The 21,878-nt window shown below is 43.8% G+C and overlaps 1 protein-coding gene across 1 annotated transcript in view; it reads left to right on the top strand.

Moving 5' to 3' along the window:
- Positions 1–3,034: 3,034 nt before the first annotated feature.
- The window catches only part of SLC1A2 (solute carrier family 1 member 2), a 73,373-nt gene continuing 54,529 nt past the window's right edge, over positions 3,035–21,878 (top strand). Inside the window, exon 1 of the mRNA XM_033928680.1 lies at positions 3,035–3,152. Within this exon, the coding sequence (XP_033784571.1) occupies positions 3,136–3,152 (17 nt within the window). The 5' untranslated portion in view covers positions 3,035–3,135. The remainder of the gene's footprint in view (positions 3,153–21,878) is intronic.

The following is a 21,878-nucleotide window of genomic DNA, read 5'->3' as shown; positions in this document are numbered from 1 at the left end:
CGCCTATCTAGATTGAATAACAAGCTCAATTAAGCTTTTTAATCAGCACTGATTGAAACATAGGCGCCTATCAAGAAAGCGCGATTCTGTAACAAGGCGCCTCTAAAAATTTAGGCGGCCTTCAAAAAAAATAGACGCTATGCATGCTAGGCGTGGGCGTGGCTACATGGTAGGCGCCTTGTTACAGAATCACTGCTCTTAAGCGTGCTTAAGCGCTCGCATGGGCGCCTAACTTTTAGTTGTGCCTAGAGCAGGCCTATTTCTTGGGCGCCTCCAAAATAGGTTCCGCTCAGCGTGATTCATGAGACAGCACCCAATTGTACTTGAATCACGCCAAACAGTGCCTATATCGGCGCCCAATGTTTGGGCGCTTCTTATAGAATTTGCCCTTTATTCTGTTCATCCTGGTCGCTAAACTATCAAGTACAAGGAATTTAGATGGAGAAGTTACCAAGGTCTGACGAATGCAGGCCGTTATCACACCATGCTCTACCACAAGAGTCAGCAACCTGCGGTATTGCAGTACCACAGGTTACTGATTCCTGTGTTAAAAGAATAACACCATTTGTGAGACACCTTGAAACAGCATTATTGTACCACCCAGGGGCATCGGGACATCTCTAGGGGCTGGCACCTACATCCAGTTGCAGTAGCCAGAGCACCCTTCCAAGCTGAAAGCCTCTCTTGGGCTCCCCTCAAATCAAGGACTCACCTGGTGCCATCTCAACCAGACTCACCAACCTGAAGGGCTCCCTACTGGCCATCCCCCCCTTTTCAAGGGTTGCTTTCCCCAAACAAAACTCTCCTTAGACAGTAGCCCTTCCCTAGGCCCCATACTATAGGTCCCCTGTACTATTTTAGTCTAAATCCCTAGTGACTAGTGATGTGAGCAGGAGGAATCCCCAGTCACTCCTGCCCTTACTGGTACTTTCTTTCAAAATGATGTGGTTTAACCCTAATGGTAATTTCACAGTACTACCACTAGGGGTCATACTTTTATACCCACTGCCCTTATACAGAAACATGACCTCTGTAGTGGTGGCACTGCAAGACTATTGCTAAGGATCACAGGTGCACTAGACACCAGGGATTTAGACTACGGTGGGCTTGGGGAAGGATTTGGGAGGGTAAGGGGCATGCAGTATAGTATTACACAGTAGTGAGCTACTTTATATGCATCTGCATGTTTTGCATCTCATTAATATGTCATACAGGATGACCTAACCATTGCTGCGTTAGGGCATTGCAGCCAATTAGAACCCTCCAACCCAGCCAGCTGATTAACCCTTCCCCTTAACTGTATCCATGACACCTTGTTTGTCTGTCTTGCCTGTTTAGTTTGTAAGCTCTTTCGAGCAGGGACTGTTTTCTTACTCTTTGTGACTCTGTACAGCGCTGCGTGTGTCTGATAGCCCTATAGAAATAATTATTAGTAGCAGTATCTGCCCTCATGTTTCTATGCTATCTTTCATCTCACCAGCAGATGTCAGCAAAATCTCATTTTTGGGGTGTTAGAGTACAAAAGTTTCAGTTAACTGTTCTAGTGTAAGCATTCACTCATTTTAATACATTAAAAAAACCAATCTTTCCTGCTCACGATCATCTATCACGTATCTTACTACACCTGTCTGTACCACTCCCTGCCTTCATCAATATCTGTCTATTTACACTTGTGGATCGATTTGTGGTTCCTTGCATCCAGCGATTGAATTTCATTCATCACCTCCCGTCCCAGTTTTTCTCCCCTCCCTCCCTCCCCCCCCCCCCCGCGCTTTCCACGTCTATTGAACGGAGAATATCAGGTCTTCCAGAGCTACTTTGAATTCGAATAATGAAAATGGAAAAGGAAGAAGCCTTTCTCCCACTGGGTTCCCTAAATGAAGCCGTCTTTCCCGGGGCGCAGAAAGAGGAAATGGTGCATGCAGGAGGGAGGCACATTTGTAATAAGGGGAGGAAAAACCCTTAGGGGGGTCTTAGTTTATGCTATTTGCAGCAGGAATAAAATAGATCCTGTGACAGATAACATGTGCTCTTCCTTTGTAAAAGACCCTTTTTAATTGTAGAAGTCCTTTGTTATTTACATGTGACTATTAAGCACGGATGGATATGAATTATCCAAGCTTATTTTGCACCTTCTTATGCTTAGGGAGAATTTATTTTTCCTGTCCTTTTTAGTAAATAAAATCATTCAGAGACGTAACCCGTCCACGGGCTGGACCCCCTTTGGGTCTGCTTCAGTGCAGGGGCTGGAAAGTCCATCCTTCCACCCTTGCTAATGAACACAGCCTTCTCTCTTAAAACATAGCTTTCTAGTCTTCTAATTAAAGGGGGGGGGGAAATGCTAGAAGGCTAAAATTACCTAATTACACCTTCCAATTGCTCTAATTCCAAGCCATTGGTGCTAACCTGTGAAACATGCCCACCCCCTGTCATCAGCCAAGGTAGAAACAAATTAATGCACCGATCCCAGATTTGACTCCAGTTTCTCCCGCAGTCGTGTATAATATTGCACAGTAATTTAAAAAGGGGAGAGCAGAAAAGAATCGACAAGGAAAACAGGAGAGCACGCCTAGGTAACGTGCAGCTTAGACGTCTATTCTCCTAACAAAAGGTGGCTAAAGCACGCTGCGAGGTGCTCCGGGTAACCCTGTTCCCCCCTTCCAGTCTGACACTGCCCTCCTGCCTGCGGATGCTCTCCTCGTTTCTCCTAAGAGGCTGGGGATTTAAAGCCAGTGTGATGTCAGCTTTGCCTAAAATACAGAGGGACAGACTGCGAATGCACAGCCTCGAAGGCTAAACCCCTTCCAGTTCTGCCTCAGCCCACACGGGGTCAAGGCGAAGCCCCCTGAAAGAGAGAAGGTGAAGGGGTCCAGCATCATCCCCGAGGCTGAAAAGTCTGCTAGGGGAGGCAGCGCGGGACTTTCAAGGCTGGAAGGCACTGGAGAAAAAAAAAAAAAAAAAGCTTTGAATCAGAGACTGGGGGGACCCGAAGAGCAGCATCTGTGCCTGGCGCCTTAAGAAGAGCTTTGAGGATTATACCAGTAGCAGTGCTTAAGTAGCCAGAGGGGTCCTTGTACATACCTATCGGGCACACCTTGGAGCTTTCCTGGAGCACAAAGGGGGAGTCCATAGAAAATGACATCGACTGAAGGGTAAGAGGGGATTTTTCTCCCTTTTTTTTTGGGGGGGGGAGGTATTAGCAGAGAATTTGCTCTGAGCATGTGGGGCAGTAAGCTGAAAAGCAAGCAGAGAACAACAGGTTAAGGGAGTCCATAACACCCCAGCATATTTGGGGGTCTGGTACTTCCTCAACACCCCCAGAATAGTTGGGGGTCTTGTATTTCCTTAATACCCCAGAATACTTGGGGGTCTGGTACTTCCTCAACACCCCAGAATACTCGGGGGTCTGGTACTTCCTCAACATCCCAGAATACTTGGGGTCTGGTATTTCCTTAATACCCCAGAATACTTGGGGGTCTGGTACTTCCTCAACACCCCAGAATACTCGGGAGTCTGGTACTTCCCCAACATCCCAGCTCGGAAAGCTGGCACTTTTCCATTTTGTTTGTAGAGACCAAGGGGAAAGATGCTTTCAGCAGAGAAGGAATCTCATTGCTAAGAGAGACAGAACCTAGGGACAGTGAAAAAAAAATGAAGACCAGTAACTTTTTGCCAATACATATATACTTGTCCGGATATGAAGATTTACCAACTGAAGAAATGTAACCTCCTCTCTCTCAATATCTCAGTGCACACTGTAAGGGCAGGATTTGTGCTGCTTGGACTGAAATGGGTGAGGATGAGGAGTCAGTCTGGATTGGGATGAGCCCCCAGGGGTTTTTCCATATGGCAGATGTGCAAAAATCTTACTGTGGGATAAAAGACTCATCACTATAGAAGCCAGTCACATTGTGCTTCACAGAAATTGCAAATCGAAGGCGGTCTTTGGACTTAGCAAGCGGGGGGAAGGGGGGGCTCTGTTGAGCTCCGGCTGCCCTCCTGCGATTTGGCACTATCTGCATACCCCATTGTGTTGGCTCTGTTTTATGCCAGAATGGTTGTCGGGTTGCATCACTGCTAATCTCTTCTGGACAGGCCCCTGGAAGCGATGTACATGCGTGGGAAAAGGGGGATGGAGAGCTCAGGCTTTTGTCGAATGCCTCTTTAAATTCTGCTGTGCTTGCGTCTGGGTAGAAAGATTGATAGGAGAGAATAACGACAAGATATGAAGCTGCCCCGAGCACCAACTGAGATGGATGCAAAGATCAGATGCGCGGGGACCATTGTACTTAGGGCTGGCAAAGCACAAGCATTTCAGCATTTGCTTTCTTCTTGTACACAGGAAAGAAATAACATGTCATCAATACATCTAAAAGAGTACTAGGCGGGTAGGCAAAAATCAGATCTAAAAATTAAAAAAAAAAAAAATTCATAAAAATGGATCTCTCAGCTTATTGCAAAACTATAAATGTATTTAACATATTTATAAATGTTTAAGAAATATAGCAAACGGAACCTGCTAATTGTCCCATTATTGTCTATGGGTGCGTTAGCATTTAGCACGCAAAAATGGCTAGCACGCCTTCATAAAAGGACCCCATTGTCTTTCCATTGCAATTCTGACTTCCTTTGGAAGATTTCAGGGGAATACTGGACTCCTGCTGTGAATGCACTTTATATTACCCGCCTAATTATGAAATAATTTGATCGGATACGCTCAGAAGACAGGGAGATCCCTCGGGGGACTAGCTGGACACAAAGCAGTCCAGCGGCTCATCCATGTGGCAGTATTTTTTGCCATTTGATCTGCAGATCTAGGTGCTACAGTATTACCGTGTAGGCTAACTTAATCTGGGCCCCTAAACCGGTCATGCTTTCACCTGAAGCAAATATGCAAACTAAGACAGATTTGGAACGAAAGGTAGGATTTGAGACGTAGAACTGAGAATCAGCAAAATAAACTACTGAAATGTAAAAATGATCATGAAACCTTTATTTTTTTTTTGGGGGGGGGGAATAATTAACCCCCCGAGGAGGTAACTGTTCAATAGGGATGAGCATTTCTGCACAGATTATGCTTGCGTATATGTGTACCTACGTGGGTGAATGCCAAAAATGTGCCTAGGCGCTATTTGGAAATTAATCCCTGGATTCTATATATGGCTTCCAAAATTTGGGCACACGCCCAAGTTGTGCATGCAACTGAATTGAGTAATGAGCCATTAACTAGCATAAAATTGTGTGACAGCAACTAATTATTGCGGTTAATTGACTCCAATTAGGATTTGTGCACACATCTCACTAGGTTCTGGTCTAGAAAGACCTACATCCACATTTTTAGCGTGCAAACTATGACAGATTCCTTCTACAATAAGATCCAGAAGATTCACCATGAGTTGTCAACCAGACTACCTCCCCCTCCCTCCACCTGTCCCTTCTGCTAACATCCCCTCAACACCTGCCATCTTCTCCAAAATCACCAAGGAGGAAACTACACATCTTCCCTCATCCTCCAAACCCTGTCTTGCCCACTGTCATCCCTCCCATCTGTCACATCCTCAACATCGCTCTCCACGGCAACTGGTCCCTGATGCCTTCAAACATGTCGATATCACACCCCTCCTCAAAAAACCCTCACTGGACCCCACGTGCCCCTCCGATTATCGCCCCCCCATCTCCCTCCTTCCCTTCTTATCCGAGTTATTTGAACGTGCTGTTCACCGCCGTTGCCTGGACTTCCTCTCATCCCGGGCTATTCTCGATCCGCTTCAGTCAGGCTTTCGCCAAGGGACGGGGCCTGAGGAGTCTGAGCAAATCAGGGCCCTCCGGATATACATTTATGGCAGATTCAGTCACGGGGCGCGATTGACAGGCCGCAATTCTCGTGCACGGATTTGTCGGTGTACCGTATAGCACAGATAACTTGCACACAAGAGGCAAGGTGTGGTGAGATTTGCAGTTACCTGGCATTTTGCCTATTTAAAGAAACGCAAACGCAAGTCCCTTTAATAGTTAATAGTTAATAGCCTATCTTTAGCAATGTGGGTCACAAAAGTACACACATATTAGTCATGCTAATGTATAGGGCATTTACATATGCAAATGCAGCCACCTCGTTAATGTCTGAGCACTGTCAGATCTCTCATTTGTTCCACAGACAAAACATGTATTGGGTGCATTTCTCTTATATTTCAGTGACTGATTAGTGGGAAAAGGGATAATTATCTCATTCAACAAAGCAAATTTCTTGTTTGGATAATTGCCTCATTCAACAAAGCACATCTCTCGTTTGTTTTATGAGTCACTCTCCTGGTAACACGTATTCACATTGATAAATTTCCTCTTGTGTGTTTTCTGAAGGCAGAAAAAAAAAACCCCAGAGCGTCCTGCTGATCCTACTACTGCTGAAATCGAGAGAATACACAATCACTTGTTAATAAATGTTTTAGAAAACCTCCTCATTAAATTAGGGTGATTGGCATTGCTCCCACGGGCCCCAAATGACTTGAACATTTCAAAATGTTCCATGGAGCCACAACTGCTTTTGCTGGAAGGCAAACGCAGAACACGAGAGATTTTCACTCTTACTTGGATTGAAAGGTGACACAGTAGTGTTTCAGGAGTACTGGTTAGATCCTGGAATTCAGTGGTTGCTTTATTCCTCTCAACCATTACCAAGGGGCAATATAATGCAAACTGAATAAACTCAGCTGCAAGAACCAGTGTCTAAATAGCTAAGAATGTAGATTCCCTAACGGTAGTGACTTCAAGTGAGTTTGTTGCATACAGAACAAGTTAGGAATGAACTCTCTCGTAAGCCAAGGTGCTTTGGGTATGGAGGTCGATCAATCAGATTACTGGTGAGCTTCTTGCCTTCTACCAAACAGAATCTCCTCCTCAGGGCTGGCTCTTCCTAGGTCAGGGGTGTCAAACTCAGACCCGTGGGCTAAATTTGGCCTGCAAGAAAATACCCTGCTCCTTCCCTCCCTGGGGTGCTAGGGAAGGAGGGAGAGATGCTGGATGAAAGGGTAGTTGAGAAAAGGCGAGATAGTGGATCTGGGGATGGTGGGGTCCACCGCTGCAGCTGCAGGGATGGAGACGAAAAAAGGAAAGATGTCAGACCTCTGGGGGAGGGAAGGGAAACGGAAGGGGAGGGCAGAGATGGAAGATGGACGGTTAGCACAGAGAAAGAAGAAAACGACAAATGGGCAGGAGACCCTGGCAAGCGAGTTAAGAGAAGACAAACAGAAACCAGAGCCTGGGACCAACATGATTTGAATAATGACCAGACAACAAAAGGTAGAAAAAAAATCATTTTATTTTCTCTTTTGTGATTACAATATGTCAAATTTGAAATGTGGATCCTGCCAGAGCTGGTGTTAGACAGCAAGCGTGAACTAGGACCTAAAAGAGAGAGGAAAAGTCTTTTTTATTTATTTTGTTTACACCAGAGAGACGGTGTGGGGTTGGAGAGGTTGTAACCCTATACTTCTACTAAGACTAAGGGCTCCTTTTATTATGGTGCGCATTTAGCGTACCTTAAGAAAAGGACCCCTATGTATCTTAATAAAAAATTTGGTCCACGACTTAGCCTATGTTTTAGATTTCGTCCCCATATGTGATTGAGTTTGACACCCCTGTCCTAGGTGGTTGTCTAGAGCAGTGTTTTTCAACCTTTTTACACATATGGACTGGCAGAAATAAAATAATTATTCTGTGGACCGGCATCAGTCTGTGGACCGGCGGTTGAAGAACACGGGGCTAAGTTGTGGACCAGACCCCGCCCATCTCTACCCAATCTCCACCCCAGACCCCGCCCCATAATAGTACTAATTGCACCTCCGTGTCTTTGTGCACTGAATCAGTGGGGAAGAGGGAACTGGATCGAAGATAACACCGCATCGATCACACCGTGGACCGGAGGTTGAAGAACACTGTTTTGGGCCTGATGCATGTGCTGGCCCTGTGGACCGGCAGGAAATTTCTGTGGACCGGCACTGGTCCATGGACCGGTGGTTGAAGAACAGTTTTGGGCCTGATGCACGTGCTGGCCCTATGGACCGTCAGGAAATTTCTGTGGACCGGCACTGGTCCATGGACCGGAGGTTGAAGAACACTGTTTTGGGCCTGATGCACGTGCTGGCCCTGTGGACTGGCAGGAAATTTCTGTGGACCGCACTGGTCCATGGACCGGTGGTTGAAGAACACTGGTCTAGAGAGTGCTAAACAAGGAACTATAGAACCATAGCAGATGTACACTGAAGGCCTACTTCCTGCTTCCTGTTATGGAGTAGGAGGGGATGTGGCAGCGTTCAGTGTTCCCATATTCTCAGGTACCCTGGCCACCTCCTTATTGTTTACCTTTCGGGTTGCCTGTTCAGCTCTGTCTATTCTGCATGGCCTTCACAGCAAGGAAAGGAGAAAGAGGAGACACTGGACCAGCAGGTGGGAGGGAGGAGAAAGATGAGACGGACTGCTGGAGGCATAGGTGGTTTAATGGGGAGGCTCACTGGGAGCGAGAATACTTTTCAAATTTGCTTGTTGTATCAGTTATAAGACTTTGTTGGGAAACACACCATGTTACGTGTTGAAACATTTCAGACGTTCAGGTAATGAATGCCATACACGTGGCTGTTTTTTTTTTCTCTTTCCCATCCTTAAAAGGATGTTGGTATACAAGATTTCTTGAAAGAACTCTTATCTTTCCAAGCTGGGAAATGGAGTAAAACGCGAAGTGGTTTGATTGCGGCTTATAATTCCTACCATACTTTTAGGGAAAATGTTAAAACTTATCTTTTTGATAAATTTGATCTGATGTTATCACAAATTTTAAGGCTATTGCTCTACCATCGCTGTGTTGTCCAGCTTTTCATTATTCTAGGCCACATAAAACTGAGAGGGACTGTGGTATAAAAAATATAAAAAGGATGGTGTCGGTCCAGAGGAAGGCTACTATAATGGTGCGTGGTCTTCGTCTTAAGGCGTATGGGGACAGACTTAAAGATCTCAATCTGTAGACTTTGGAGGAAAGGCGGGAGAGGGGAGATATGACAGAGATGTTTAAATACCTACGTAATGTAAATGCGCATGAGTCGAGTCTCTTTCATTTGAAAGGAAGCTCTGGAATGAGAGGGCAAAGGATGAAGTTAAGAGGTGATAGGCTCAGGAGTAATCTAAGGAAATACTTTTTTACAGAAAGGGTGGTAGATGCCTGGAACAGTCTCCCGGAAGAGGTGGTGGAGACAGAGACTGTGTCTGAATTCCAGAAAGCCTGGGATAGGCATGTGGGGTCTCTTAGAGAGAGGACGAGATAATGGTTACTGCGGATGGGCAGCATTTGGCCTTTCTCTGCCATTAAGTCTCTATGTTTTCTATTAGTAGTAGTAGTAGTAACAAGAAAGGTTGGAACTGAACTCAGATTGGTTTGTTTGGCCTGTCCAACCAGAAAGGTGTTCCATTGGAGAGAGGGAGACGGGAAGTAAGGGGGGGAAATTGCTGCTCCTGGCTGGACTACGAGGGGAAGAAGACCTTTGAGATTTCTCGTTTACATGGGAGGGGGAGGGGAATAGAAGATGGGGAGGGGAATAGAAGATGAGCATTAGGAACTAGAGAGGTTGGGTTTGAGGCTTGAGGTTGGTTGGTTTGGCTCATCCAACCAGAAAGGAGGGGAAGAAAGGGCGGGATTTCTGGTTTATAAAAGGGAGAGGACAGCGAGATGCTGGATCAAGAGAGAAAGAGAGGGAGAAGTGAGATGCTGGACTACTGGGGAGGGGGGATGAAGAAAGAGGAAGGGGCTCGTGGGGGGTTACAAGATTTAAGGTTCACCTAGAGTGCATGATAGCCTTGCACCAGCCCTCCCCCTTCTGTACAGTGTAATATGTATCAAGGTGTGCATGAAAGTTTTTTTTGAAAATACTGGTGTTAACCAATACAATTGGGATTTCTTTTGCCTCTCAGTTCGCCTCTTTCCTATACATAGTATACAATTGTTGCTTTGAACTGATCCTTCTATCATGGAGGTTGTTCTGGTGTTTTTCTCATTTGCCACTGTCTTCTTCCATCAAGACCTTCATTGGTTCGAATGAGAATGGCCCAGGTGATCAAAAATGAATTCTCAGCAGCTTCGTTTCGGTCCCGGTCCCAAGTTTCTGTGCAGTGTTCCTCATGATTGGAAAACAGTCTATGAGGGATGCTGAAAAGTTGTCAGCCTGGCCAAGAAGAATGACGTGGATAAGGTTCAGTCAATGATCTGAAACAATGTCAAAACATAGAATTTTGTTTCTGCAAATTGGCACTTAACGAAATCACTCTTTTCAGCTTCAGTGGCAAAATAACGCTCACAATTTAGGAAGTTGGTTGGTTGGGTTGAGAGCTTTTCCCCCGCCTATGTAATAAAAGTGAGCCAAGTATACGACAGTTAAGCCATTGTGACATCACTGATGTGGTTGGCTCTTATTGGTGGAATGAGGCATTATGACATCACAATCTCAGCTCTGATTACCAGACACTTAAACTCTTCACACTGAAAAGATCTCAGCCCAACCGAGAAGAGAATGACGTGGATGTGGTTCAATCAATGATCTGAAACATTGTCAAATCATATAGAATTTTGTTTCTTCAAACTGACCCTTGACGAAATAAGATGACACACTTTTCAGTTCCAGGGACGAAATAATGCTCAGAATTTAGGAAGTCGATTTATTGGGTTGAGAACTTTTCAGCAGCCCCTGGTATTTGCCACACACACTCTTCATGAGAGATCGGCGACTGGTAGACTGCTCAAATTGGCTCAGTCATTGAAGGCATTCGAGATCCTTCCCAACAGGTGGCAGTAAATACTAATTCATCTGCCAGCTTCGTCAAAAAAACAATTTATTGAACCTGAACATAGTTATTTAAATGTTGCCCAGACGGCTCTGAAGAAATCTGAAATGGAGTCTGAAAAGGAGAGGGTGATGTAGTGGTTACAGCTCCAGCCTCAGCACCCTGAGGTTGTGGGTTCAAATCGCACACTGCTTCTTGTGACCCTGGGCAAGTACCTTAATCCTCCACTGCCCCAGGTAGATAGATTAGATAGATTGTGAGCCCCTCAGGACAGATAAGGAAAATGCTAACATAGTAGCATAGTAGATGACGGCAGATAAAGACCCGAATGGTCCATCCAGTCTGCCCAACCTGATTCATTTCAAAGTTTTTCTTCTTAGCTATTTCTGGGCAAGAATCCAAAGCTCTACCCGGTACTTTGCTTGGGTTCCAGCTGCCGAAATCTCCGTCAAAACCTACTCCAGGCCATATACACCCTCCCAGCCATTGAAGCCCTCCCCAGCCCATCCTCCCCCAAACGGCCATATACTGTACAGACACAGACCGTGCAAGTCTGCCCAGTTCTGGCCTTAATTCTTCAATATTTACTATTATTTTATGATTCCAGATCCTCTGTGTTCATCCCACGTTTCTTTGAATTCCGTCACCGTTTTCCTCTCCACCCCTTCTCTCGGGAATGCATTCCAGGCATCCACCACCCTCTCCGTAAAGAAGAATTTCCTTACATTGCTCTTGACTCTACCACCCCTCAAACTCAAATTATGGCCTCTGGTTTTACCATTCTCCTTTCTCTGGAAAATATTTTGTTCTATGTTAATGCCCTTCAAGTATTTGCTGTATGTAAACTGCTTTGAGTGTGGTTGTGTAACTACAAAAAAGCAGTTTACAAGTCCCCAATCTCTTTCCCTGATGTCATCATGCTTGGCAGAAACTCAAATAGCAGCAACATTCCAGAGCTCATATTGTGATGTCATAATGCCTCATTCCACCAATGCCTAAGAGCCAACGTCATCAGTGATGTCACAATGGCTTCACTTCTAACGTTGCATTGGAGGAGAGTATGGTACAGTGGTTAGAGCTACAGCCTCAGCACCCTGAAGTTGTGGGTTCAAACCCCACCTAGCTCTTTGTGGCCCTGGGCAAATTAGTTAATCCTCCCATTGCCCCAGGTACATTAGATTGTGAGCTCACCATAGAATTCCTGTGAGTGTCACTGCAGTGTCGGACCATTTAGTAGAAACCTCTATCGGGGGGAGGGGGGGAGAGTTTCCACTAGTTCTAGAAATGGACATTCATTTAAATTAACATGGGAAATATCAACAAAAATGACAGGAAAAAAATAAAATAAAATATGTGTGGGGTTTTTTTTCCATGTGTTGTTTAATCTACTGGATTCCAAGCTCGTCCCTGAGGAAGGCTTTCAATTGGAAGCCGAAACACGGACCGTGTTGGGTCCAGTGACTAAAGAATTGTTCCCGAGGCTGATGTGGACGGTCCCTTCCCAACTCAAGCATTTTTCCCTGTCTGTCCTGGCGGGCTCACAATCTATCTACATTCTTTTTCAGACAACTAATGGTTTATTATGGAGCTAGTTCTCCCTTCTGTCGGGTGGGTGTGTGTGATATTTTTTTATACTGTTTCATATTAGCCCTATCATTAGGTTTCAATTTGCTGTTCCCAAGTTTATCTCCATGACTGATTGCATTTGATTATATTTGGTTATTTTGCAATTGTTACACTGTTAACAAAATTGTAAGTTTTATGTTAAACTGCACCTTCTTTGCACCTCCTTGGGTGAAGCTCTTCATATAAAGATAATTAATCAATCCCAATCAATAAACTAAAAATAAATAGATAAACTATAAAGGCTGTCTCTAGTAGAATGTATAACCACCTTGAAATAAATGATAAGGTGGTATATCAGATTTTTAATACACTTGAAACTTGGAACTTGACTGGTGGATTCGACTTCCAACCAGCAGCAGTCCTTATTTTAAAATGTCAAATGCTGGGATTATATTGCTCTAAATTGTGCTACTGCTTTCAGCCTTCACATTGGCCATTCAGAATTGTTCCTGTCAGTTTCGGGATCAGTCTCGTCCATTAGCAACACGGGTTCAGAGTCTGAAAGAGCCCTCAGTAGCCAGAAATTTCCATAATTTCATGTCAACCATTCTGAGCTCCCCTGGGAGAATGGTATAGAAAATTGAACAAATAAATATGAGTGAGTGGGAGAATGCCACAGCAGATAAGTATGTCGTAACTTATGTTTGGACTTATCCGGAGAGCCAGGCTGCGGGAATTCCCAAACGAGACTATCGACACATCTCATTCTCCCAAAAGCAGCAGTTGCAAGGGGGCCAAGCAGACTGGTCTCTGGCTCCAGTTCCAAGCCTTCTGTTGCTGATTCTGTGTTGGGAAACATATTGGATAGGCTTCGGTCCCAGTAGCCCACTTCATTGTGCCTGCCTTATGCATTTTCCTAAGAATTCAGCTGTTGAAACACAGCAGCAAGACAGGGCTTTGGCCCAGCAGGACTGGTGGCCAGGGAGAGCAGAGACAATGGTGAGATTTTAGCTAGGAAGGAACATTCAGTGCTACCGCGTGGACCTGTGACCAGCGAAAAGCAATAGACTCTTTCTTCAGCATTTATTTGTAGGATAAAACCACATTTCCCAGGATTTTATTCGCTTTCTGCAGAGAAAAAAATGTCCCAGTTGGAGTTCAGCAAGCTTTTTTTGTGACATCTACATAGTGATCAATATTTTCTGGCTCTTTTCCATTTTTCAGTTGATTTTCCCATTTTGTTGAGACAGTTCAGAGCTTATTAAAATCACAGGCAGGGATATCAGATGTGCCAGCCAGCAGAAATCTCTCCTCTGCCATAGGACAAGGAGGGATTATATGTTTATGAGTTTGCATTGACCGAGAAGGCCTCAAATTCCTTTTAATGTTTGATACAGAACTCCAGCTGGTTACATAAAAAAATAATACTGTATGCTCCTATGTTGTGGTAGGTAACTAAGGACTTTCATGTTTTGAGCTCTGAGATGACAGGCATGAAAACTTCTGCCCTGCATCCCCAAAGCAGCGAATGAAGACTTGCTTTCACCTAGATCATGCCATTGACCACTAGAGGGCTACCAATACAATAGGATAGACCTAGTGAAGTTATTTTTAGGAGAAACTAGTGTTGAATATTAATTGTGCCCTCCCCTTAAATGCTTATAATTTATCTTTTGTTTCCAAAATGTTTTGGGGGGGAAAAACCAAAACCAACCCCTACAGATGAAAGAGAGTCTTTTAAAATGTTATTATACAGGCCTTTTTTGGGGTATTTGTTCTTTTGAGGACATTTCATTTAGATCTAAATGGCTTAAGATTCCTGACACGGAAGAACGGGAAATTCTCTATCCCTCTTGTGTTTAAGTTTTTCCGGATCACTTGTCTAATGTTTTCATGCAAAAGGTTAACAGGGGAGTTTTTGCTTTTTTTGGAAAACAGAAAACAGATGAATGAAGGCAGGGTTGTAGGTTGTATGTTAGCATCTGGGACCAAAACATGCACCAATGTCTCTGTCTCTGATAACAGAAATGGAATTCTATCTTTTATTTGCTAAGCCCCTTTTGTCTACAGCTCAGTGCTCAGAAGTTTGACCAGTTTTTGCTCTGACATGATCAGAATATCAGAGGATAATCAGAGGTTTTATTATTTAATTCTTTTGTTTTATTTATTTTTTTAAAAACTTTTAGCACGCCTAAAACGTAAGCAGATTCCAAAACGGCATACATTATTCATAAAATCCTTGGCATCCATCAACAAACAATAGTTTAGGGCATCAGTTGGCCTTAATCTGACCCTGCCTATTATTCTCAGTGGTCTTTCCTACTTTCTTTGCTCTGCAGACAGTCACATCTAGGCAGTTGAGAACCCCTTGCTGGTCTTAGGCTTGGGGGGGGGGGCTCCTCCTAGATCTCCCCCCCATCATGGTAATAATGTGGCAGGTAGGAAGCTGCCATTGTAGCAGTCATATTTATCCTTCGTGATGTGGAACCTCCATGGCTGGTTGAACTGTGAGAATTGAAACTTTAAGTCGTAGGCTTCACCCAAATGTTTCATGATTTAAAAAAAAAATTTTTTTTTTTACATTAGATTAAAACTATGAAAATGCTAAAGATTTACAGTTTAGGGACATTTGGATTTTGCCAGCATTCAGAGCAGAATGCTAATGGAAGTAAAACTGAGAATGGGGGAAGGGTCACATGATGGTAGCTGGCTGGGCTCCCAGCTCTTGAGATAGGTCCCTCGGGGGGGGGGGACGATGCAGAAAGCCATGTGAGAGTACTGCATGCTCATGGCTGAACAAATAGCTTCCACCACAAAATTAATGAGAAATTTACCGCAGCACATTACTGCTGTGCTATAGTTCCTGCAGAAATCCATAGCTTACTGCTAACATGTCCCCCATTCCTGTTTGCGCATGAGTGGGGGCTCATGCACTGATTGGAAGGGAGATATTTTTTAAAAGATCTGCTGCTGCCATAAAAGTTCCCTAATCCCTCACTCCGACCTGAGGTGATCTCTGATCATCTGATCCTTCCCATGATCCACCAATGTCCCCTGATCCCTCCCTAACCTTCCCATAAGACAGGAATAAAAGCCATATTATCTATACACTTTTGACTCCCTTGAAAAATAGCACTGGTGTCGAGTCACCCATGATTCCCAGCCCTCCACCCCAAGAATTCTGATCTCCCAACTCCCTGAAATAACCCTGATCCCTTTTTATCCTTCTCCCACAAACATAGGCTTGGTGTCAAGATGATCTCCCCTCCCCCTAAAGCCCTTCTGGGCACTCCATTTCCTCCCTACAGTCTACTGTCTACTCACTCCCAAATTCTGTATCTGACGTCTAAACCTGTGAATGTAATTTGGTGCATGCAGACAATGTACGCACATAACTTAAATGATTAATAGGCCTAATCGGCACTGATGATTACCAATTAACTTTTAATTGATGGAAATTGGAATTATTTGAAGGTAGCACATATGTCTTTGAGTGTGGTATTTCAGCTCTGTCTAGCCTAAATAGTGAATGTGTTTTTATGCTTCTTATGATGGTTTTTTTTTAGGTGAAGCATATTCTATAATGCTCACCTGAGATCTGAGGGTTTTTTCTTCTTTGTAATTTAAGTTTATGGTGTGTGGGCTGCTTGGAAAACTTTTGGGGAGAGCGTTGTGTTTTTCTGATTATTTTCTGATTGCTTCATTCCTTTTGAATTTTTGCTTCTGTGGGTCTAAGCTATGGGCTGAATCTAGGACTGGTGAAATTTTAACGTTCAATGGCATTTTTATGATTTTATTTAGGAGTGAATGCTTTTTGGTATGGTTGGTGTTTGTATGGTTAGATTTATTCTGTTCAACAATGGAGTTGGTTAGTTTTTTGTTTTTTTTTTAAGAGTGAATGTTTCTTAGTATTTATTTATTTATTAAAACATTTATATACCGCATACAGCTATGCGGTTTCCATATCACTGGCCTGAAGTTAGCTTGTAGCCATATGTTTAAGAGGGGTGAAGGTATTGAACATGTTTCACCAGTGTATATTTAAACTGGAAACTTTGTTTTGTTTCCATATCACATCCATAAAATCTTGTTTCCCTACGATTGTCACTAAACAACATCATTAATCGTCCCTGTTGTAAACAGGGATAGAGCGCAAATTCAATCAATTCAGAAATACAAACAAGCTTTAAATCATACATTGGTGTCCCCAAAAAATTCTAAAAGGCGATTATCAACTGAAATATGAAGGCATTGGCGACAATTTGAGTTTTCAGCTTTTTTTCTTAAAATTCCTCCTCCCCATACAAAACCGCAGGATACCAGGCAAAGGCATTCCACAGTTCTACGCAACAAGCAAAAAACAAAAGCAGTGTCTCACTTCCGGCTCGCCACACAATTGTTTCCCACATACTCACCTTTATAGGACCCCCAGGGGCCCCTGAAGAAGACTTTTTGTCGAAACACAGACCGTGTTGGGTCCTGTATCCCTAGCGGACTAGGTCCTTTAAGGCTTTTATGTGGATAACCTATTTTTATGTGGATGAATCTATTTTTCTGTGGATGATTTCGGTGAACCTTTGGAACTTTGACACTTTCAAATAAAGTCTATTTAGGAACATCGTCACTCCACAGAGTTTTTTTTGGTTTTCTCTGGATTCCACAGTTCTACGCCAGCCACAGATATCAGTATGGTGCCATTTTACGTTTTCATTACATAGCCTCGTATTAACAAAGGACTTGTTACCTGCAGATTACAACACTACAGGTTTGCTTTTATTCATTTATCTGGTTGTCTTTTGTGTACATCTTCTTTGGTTCTGCTTTTCACTTATTTATTTTGTTGTCTCTTTGGTATCGCTTATCTATTTTATCAATATTTTTATTACTTGTATTTGTTGAATTATATTTAATGATTTGATGTTTTTATGCTTAGTGACCCCTGATGCAGGCGTTTTGATTCACCGAAACACAGCGCTGTGTTGGGTCCACAATTTGTGTATGTCCTATCCTATCTAATAATGGAGTTATTTTTTTATATTTCTTTTAATTATATTCTGTAAACCGCTTGGACCAGTGAAATGAACGAGCGGTATAACAAGATTAATAAACCATAAACCTGTCCAACAGTGATTCCCAGATGGTTCTGGGAGTTTCTCAGCCAATCGGATTTTCAGGACACCCACGATGAACAGTGGCATAGCAAGGGAGGGTGTGTGAAGAGGGCGGTCCGCCCCGGGTGTGGTCTTCCTCAGGGGGGGCCGGCACCCCTTCTCCTCTCCGCACCCCCCTTCCCACTTCTTCCCATGGCACGTGCCTTTTTCAACTTTGGTGCGAGCAGCGAAGAACTTGCCGCTCACTGACGTCGTTTCCGGGAGAGAGCTCCCATCAGAGAGAGCGCTGAAGCTGACGTGAGCAGCAAGTTCTTCGCTGCTCAAGCCGAAGTTGAAAAGGTACGGGGAAGGGGCGCAGGCGCGGGCATGCGCCAGGGGGAGGAGTGGGAAGGGGGGGCAGAGATGATTTAATGGGGAAGAGGGCGGGAGAGGGGTGTCACCGCCCCAAGCGCTGATTACCCTCGCTATGCCACTGAATATTGAGATGGATTTGCATACGCTGCCATCCTTAGTATGCAAATATCTCTTATGCATATTCATTGTGGATATCCTGAAAAGCTGACTGGCCAGGGTTCCCCTGTTGTAGAATGTGGTACATAAGCCACTTAGATTCCATGGTCACATGATATAAAGGACCATTCTGAAAGCAGGAGGATTGAACCTTCTGTGAAATATAATTACCCCCCCAAAAAAAATAGTGTTGACAAATGGAATGATAACAAAACTGGATGTAATAATTACAAATAATTGCATATCCAGCCCTCCATTTTGAGCAATTTAGCTGCCTAATTTTAGCTGGTGCCAGCAATGTCTTGGTGCACTCTCAGGGGTGCAGGGCATGGCACGTGGAGTCACACTGGTTTTTTGCACCACACCCAGAAACACAGCATTAGGTTTTCTAATTACATCATGCACAAAACCTGACCAGCTTTCCTCGCCATCACGGTGCAATGCATATAACTTCTGGGTCACTGCCTTACCTTGAAATATTACATGGTAGTGCCCAGATATGGCCCTACATTGAATATCTGGCCAAGGCTGAAAATCTGTTGACCACCCTCTTTATCGACCAGGCTATTATCATGCATTAACTGAACCAACCCCATTGCATACAAAGAGTTTTCAAGTAGACAACGTGTAATAACTGAATTATCACATAACAAGCCCTGAAATGAATGTTGCAAAGAGTGTGAATGAAATGAGTGAAAGGACTTGGAGGCTGTTGCTTTGTTGGGCGTCTTCCCTACAAGGCTTTTTATTGTTCCACAAGAGGGCATGCATTCATCGAAATATACCGCTTTGGTCAGCCAGGCAGCATCCAGAGCAACTGTCATAAATGATTAACGAACCTACACCAAGTTGTAGGGCTGGATGCCATTTGTCATAAGCGATTCCATTACACTATGCCTGTTTTTGGCAATCCCCTCTATAGTGTAGAAGATGGAGGACACTTTTCCATTTTAGGAAGAAGACTCCTTCCATTATTATTATTATTATTATTATTTTTTTTAATAAATTCATTTAAGGATCAACATTGTTTGGAAAAAATGTCAGAACAGTAGAAATTTTTTGCAATACTTTCTGTCCAAGAACTCAGGAATCCTCATTTTGAATCAGAACCCTTCAAAAAATTAAATTAAAAGCGTATGTTTTCCTGATTCTTCTTGGCAAAACATTGAGACCTTGGGGTCAGTATTCAAAATGATATAATCAGGCAGAAGAGGTTCTTGCCTGGTTAACCCCTCCCCCCTTTTATGAAGCCATGTTAGGGGGTTTTTATCGTAGGATTATGAGCCCTCAGGAACAGACAGGGAAAAATGCTTGAGTACCTGAATAAACAAGTAGTATGAAATGTTTTACCCTCTGATAACCAGAGCTGGTATTGTGACGTCATAATGCCTCATTCCACCAATGCCTAAGAGCCAGCCTCATCAGTGATGTCACAATGGCTTGATTGTCCTATACTTGGCTCTCTTTTATTACATTTTGATTTCTAGAATGGCACAGTGGTTAAAGCTACAGCCTCAGCACTCTGAGGTTGTGGGTTCAAACCCACGCTGCTCCTTGTGACCCCGGGTAAGTCACTTAACCCCCCCCCCCCCCATTATCCCAGTTACATTAGCTAGATTGTCAGGGAAAATGCTTGATTACCGGAATAAATTCATGTAAACCATTCTGGGAGAATGGTATAGAAAAATAAATCATCTCTACTGAATGCAAATCTATCTCGTGCATAGTCATTGTGGGCATTTTGAAAACCCGACTGGCTGGGTAGGTCCTGATTAAATAATTTTTTTATGATTTTGTAATTCGTTTCAGATGATCAGAAGAAGTATGACCTCCAGTAACGTGAATGAAGCAAAATGAGTTGCCTGATCTGTTGAAACTAGTTGAAAGTAGATCTGACTTCAGAAGAATATTGGCTTGCTGAGATAAAGTCACAGGAGATTGAAAATGGTTTTAATTAAGATAATGATTTAAAATAAATCACAGTAGGAAAGAAGCATCTCTTTCTCTCTCAGACTGATGGATATGGGAAGTCTCAAAAGCTTTTGGAGAAAAAAAATGACATGTAAATATCATTGTAATTTTAAAGGACACTAGAAATCTATTTATTTATTCAATTTTCTATATCATTCTCTCAGGGGAGCTCAGAATGGTTTACATGGATTTATTCAGGTACTGAAGCATTTTTCCCTGTCTGTCCCAGCTCAAAATCTATCTGATATACCTGGGGCACTGGTGGGGATTAAGTGACTTGTCCAGGGACACAAGGAACAGGGTGGGGTTGAACCCACAACCTCAGGGTGCTGAGGCTTAGCTCCAACCCTTGCACCACTCTCTCAGACATAGTATGGTAAAAGATAGCTTGGCTAAACATAGCTAGCAAAGCATGGTAAAACAATTCACTTCTCCCTCCGTATTCCCTGTGATAGGGGATTAACAGAACCGCAAATACAGAAAAACCGCAAATAACTTTTTCATATGTTATTTGCTATTTTCTATTAAAAACTATCGTGAATACGATGAAACCTGGCCTGTTCCTGAAGGAAAGGCAAAATACGGTGAAGAAAGTGCAGGGAATCAGCGATTTTCTCTGTCAACGCTTGGAATCGGTGATTTCTCTATGCAAGCTGATGTAATTTTGGGGGGGGGAGGAGCCAGCAAGCTAAAAACCGTGAATAATCGAAACCGCGATTGCTGAACCCGTGAATTCGGAGGGAGATGTGTATAATAAAACATGATATGGTGAGAAATAGTCTGGTGAGCCTAGTATTACAAAGCATGGGTAACATAGAATGACCCGACTTGGCAAAATTGGTGTTTTAAGGTGATGTCTATCACCGGTCTGATTTAAAAGCAGAGGGGACAGGAAAGCACCCTGAGGTACTCCATATTTTATTGGTTTGTATCACGATAGAGTAGATCTTGGTAGGACGCTTTGGGTCCTAAGGCTCAGGAATGATGAGTACCACTGGAGCGCTCGATCATTGATTCCAATATTTGTGAGTCTGGCAAGGTGGCGGGGGTGATCGATGGTATCGAAGGACCAGTAGCCTCTCATTTCCTTTGTCTAGTATGCTTCAGCAGTCATCGATAATGTCCACTAGGGCCGTTTCTGGGCTATGGAATTTTCTGAAGCCAGATTGGTATGAGGAGAGGGTGTTCTGTCTTGTTGACGAAGGCTTGGAGTTGCGATAGCACGGTCTTTTCAAGGATCTTGTAGATGAAGGGAAGGTTGGAGACTGGTCCGCAGTTGCTGGGTTCGTTCGGATCGGCCTGCGGATTGCCGATTTCCAGCTTGGCGGCACCATTCCTGCTGCTGAAGACTGCTATCATTCTCTCTGTGTGGGGGCGAGCAGGCAGAATTCAAGGTACCTGAATCACACGTCTGGCTTAGAACCAATTTGCGAGGAAGAGTTGGAAACCAGGGTGTGAATCCATGAATAAGCCATGCGCCCAAAATACTGTGCTAAGCAGGATGAGTCAGTATTCCCAGGAAATAAAATAATCAGTCAGAACTTCACAAACTTGTTCAAGTGGAACGAATTACTCTGTCAAGTTCATTATGCTCTGCGCGTTCATTCATAGCAACATTGCCAAGAGACCTCCCCCCCCCCCCCAACAAAATAGTTCTGACTGATTATTTTATTTCCTGGGAATACTGACACATCCTGCTTAGCACAGTATTTCGGGCACATGGGTTCATAGACAACCCCGCTAAAGACAAAGGCGCGCGCCGACAACCGAGCGCAAGACGGAGGCGCGCGCCAAAGAAAATTACAGTTTTTAGGGGCTCCGACTGGGGGTTTTGTTGGGGAGCCCCCCTAGTTTACTTAATAGAGATCGCGCCGGCATTGTGGGGGGTTTGGGGGG

Source organism: Geotrypetes seraphini, chromosome 19 (assembly GCF_902459505.1).
Source record: "Geotrypetes seraphini chromosome 19, aGeoSer1.1, whole genome shotgun sequence".
NCBI lineage: Eukaryota > Metazoa > Chordata > Amphibia > Gymnophiona > Dermophiidae > Geotrypetes > Geotrypetes seraphini.
The sequence above is the reverse complement of the archived record's forward strand: the minus strand, read 5'-3'. Positions and strand labels throughout refer to the sequence as shown.